General features: G+C 46.0%; 1 protein-coding gene across 1 annotated transcript in view; it reads right to left on the minus strand.

The window, feature by feature from the left end:
• Positions 1 to 858: 858 nt before the first annotated feature.
• Positions 859 to 2,500, minus strand: part of LOC125140634 (dynein axonemal heavy chain 3-like) — a 14,651-nt gene continuing 13,009 nt past the window's right edge. Inside the window, exons 13-15 of the mRNA XM_047809781.1 lie at positions 2,262 to 2,466; positions 1,635 to 1,772; positions 859 to 1,341 (exon numbers count right to left, since the gene is read on the minus strand). Of these exons, the coding sequence (XP_047665737.1) occupies positions 988 to 1,341; positions 1,635 to 1,772; positions 2,262 to 2,466 (697 nt within the window). The 3' untranslated portion in view covers positions 859 to 987. The remainder of the gene's footprint in view (positions 1,342 to 1,634; positions 1,773 to 2,261; positions 2,467 to 2,500) is intronic.

The raw sequence follows: 2,500 nt of genomic DNA on the forward strand, positions 1-2,500 counted from the left end.
TCATCAACGACATGTTCTGAGCGCATCTGATCGGCTTGACCCCGGAATCGCTGCTTGCAGCTATATTTATTATTATTATTATTATTATTATTATTATTATTATTATTATTATTATTATTAAAGCTGAAATGAGAGTGGAGCAGTGAAGGATGTAGAGGAGAGAGCTTTAGTTAGTGGTGATCTGCTGATGTTGCTGTATGAAGTGTAGCCTGGTGAGAGGAACACAACCCCTCAGCTCCAGTCCCCCTGATTGTTCACCTTTAGTGACGTGACGTGACGTGACATACGGCTAAGTACAGTGACCCATACTCAGAATTTGTTCTATGCGTTTAACCCATCCAAAGTGCACACACACACAGCAGTGAACACACACACACACACAGCAGTGAACACACACACAGCAGTGAACACACACCCAGAGCAGTGAGCAGCCATTTATGCTGCGGCGCCCGGGGAACAGTTGGGGGGTTCGGTGCCTTGCTCAGGGGCACCTCTGTCGTGGTATTGTCGGCCCGAGACTCCAACCCACAACCTTAGGCTTAAGAGTCAGACTCTCTAACCATTAGGACACGACTTTTCCATGAGCCTGTGTTCGGTTCTTCATCCTGCACGGGCCTTAACTGTCATTTAATGATGTATTCAGTATTAATACAGAAGGTGTAATCTGCAGAATATTACAAAAGCACAATATTCCAGCGCATGGACATGAAGTGATGAGTTGTGGACTGTGATTTTTTCAGCAGGTGTTGATTACTTCCTTATAACAGCATCATCTTCACCTTCTCCCTTATTCATGCTGAGGAATCAAACTAAAATAAACATCAAGAGTTAACAACCTCCAGAGTAATGAGACAGTGATTAGACAGGAAGATTTACATTTGTTTATTATTCACAACACTGTGACATGTTACTGAAGTGTGTGTGTGTGTGTGTGTGTGTGTGTGTGTGTGTGTGTGTGTGTGTGTGTGTGTGTGTGTGTGTGTGTACTCAGTCGTCCAGCTGACAGAGAGCAGCCACTCCGCGGTTGATCCAGTGTTTCTGTGGCTGGTCAGAGGGCAGTTCGATGGGCATGACGTAGTTGGTGGAGTGGCCTGTGGTGGACAGTGTGCCTCGCCTCGCACTCGTCTTGTACACGGGACACGCGTACACATTTTCATGCAGGAATTTGCTGCTCTCACCAGGCTTCAGCCAGATGATGGGCAGTGAGTTAAAGAGGATTTTGGGAAGAGATTCTCCGATGACCATCCGCTCCCGATCCCACCGAGCTCCCTCCAGGAATAAACCACGAACATACGCCCCGTCCTCAGGCTTCGCCTCCATCTCCTCCTCTTGCTTCATCATCTGACGATAAATAAGAGTGAATGTATAAAATGACATCTTAGTAATGCAACAAAACTCAAGACTCTAAAACCCTAAACAGATCTGGACTGGTGTTGATTGACATTTTTCATTCGAGTTACATTTCATGACCCAGAGCTAACAAACGAGAGTCCAGAGGAACCACCAGAACCCACTAGCTTTCATATAATGTTTGTAAATGTCTGCTCCATCACATTAGCGCTCTTGGTGAGCTCTAACTGTCTTAGTTTACAGTGCAGTACTTTTAACCCCACCCAGCCCCACGCCACACACACCTCAAACTCAAAGCCGATGTAGTCGATGGGGATGGTGTATTTGCGTGCAAAATTCTGAGACACTCCGGTGAGGAAGGACTGTGTGAAGTAGAATCCAGAGAGCCAGAACACAGTTGGGGGTCCGTTATCTATCCAATCCTAACACACACATGGACACACACACACACAAGCACACACACACACACACACACACAAGCAGATAGTTGACTCTTTGTCTATAACAGTAAGTGTCCCCTGTGTGAGGGCTCCATTGCTCCTTATTGTTCTACAGAAGGTGTTAAACTCCTCTGTCCTGCAGATGTGGGAAAAGTTCCAGCTTTAACTCCACACTGACACTGGAGACTCCTTCTCCACAAAAAAATAATAATTCAATATATTTATGAGGAAGAAACCTTGAGAGAAACCAGGCTCACAAGGGAACCTCATCCTCATTTGGGTGACACAGGGCCGGAAATAATTTCCCCTGAACTTCTCCAGTAAACAGAATTTAACCAAGCGAGCTTTAGCTACATGTTAGTACATACACATGAGAACGTAGTCATCTTAACGAGTTACTAGAAAACACAACACACACAACTGTAAGACTGAAAACCTGCCCTGCATCTCTCACTGATTACATGTACACACCTGTAGGAAGTGGAGTCTGGACAGCAGGTCAGAGACATAGCTGCCGAGAGGTTTGAGTGAAGGGTAAGACTTAGCAGCCCACATGGTTGGAACTTTCCCAACCAGCATGCTGTTAAATACGTTCTCCAGCTCTGCAGACATAACCACCTGCCCCTTTAGAGCCTTCTGGATATTGACCAAGCTGCTGCGAACCACCTCCGTCAACCTGCCAAGCATCAGAGTGTGTGTCAGGGTGTGTG

Source organism: Tachysurus fulvidraco, unplaced genomic scaffold (genome assembly GCF_022655615.1).
Source record: "Tachysurus fulvidraco isolate hzauxx_2018 unplaced genomic scaffold, HZAU_PFXX_2.0 HiC_scaffold_41_np12, whole genome shotgun sequence".
NCBI classification, from domain to species: domain Eukaryota; kingdom Metazoa; phylum Chordata; class Actinopteri; order Siluriformes; family Bagridae; genus Tachysurus; species Tachysurus fulvidraco.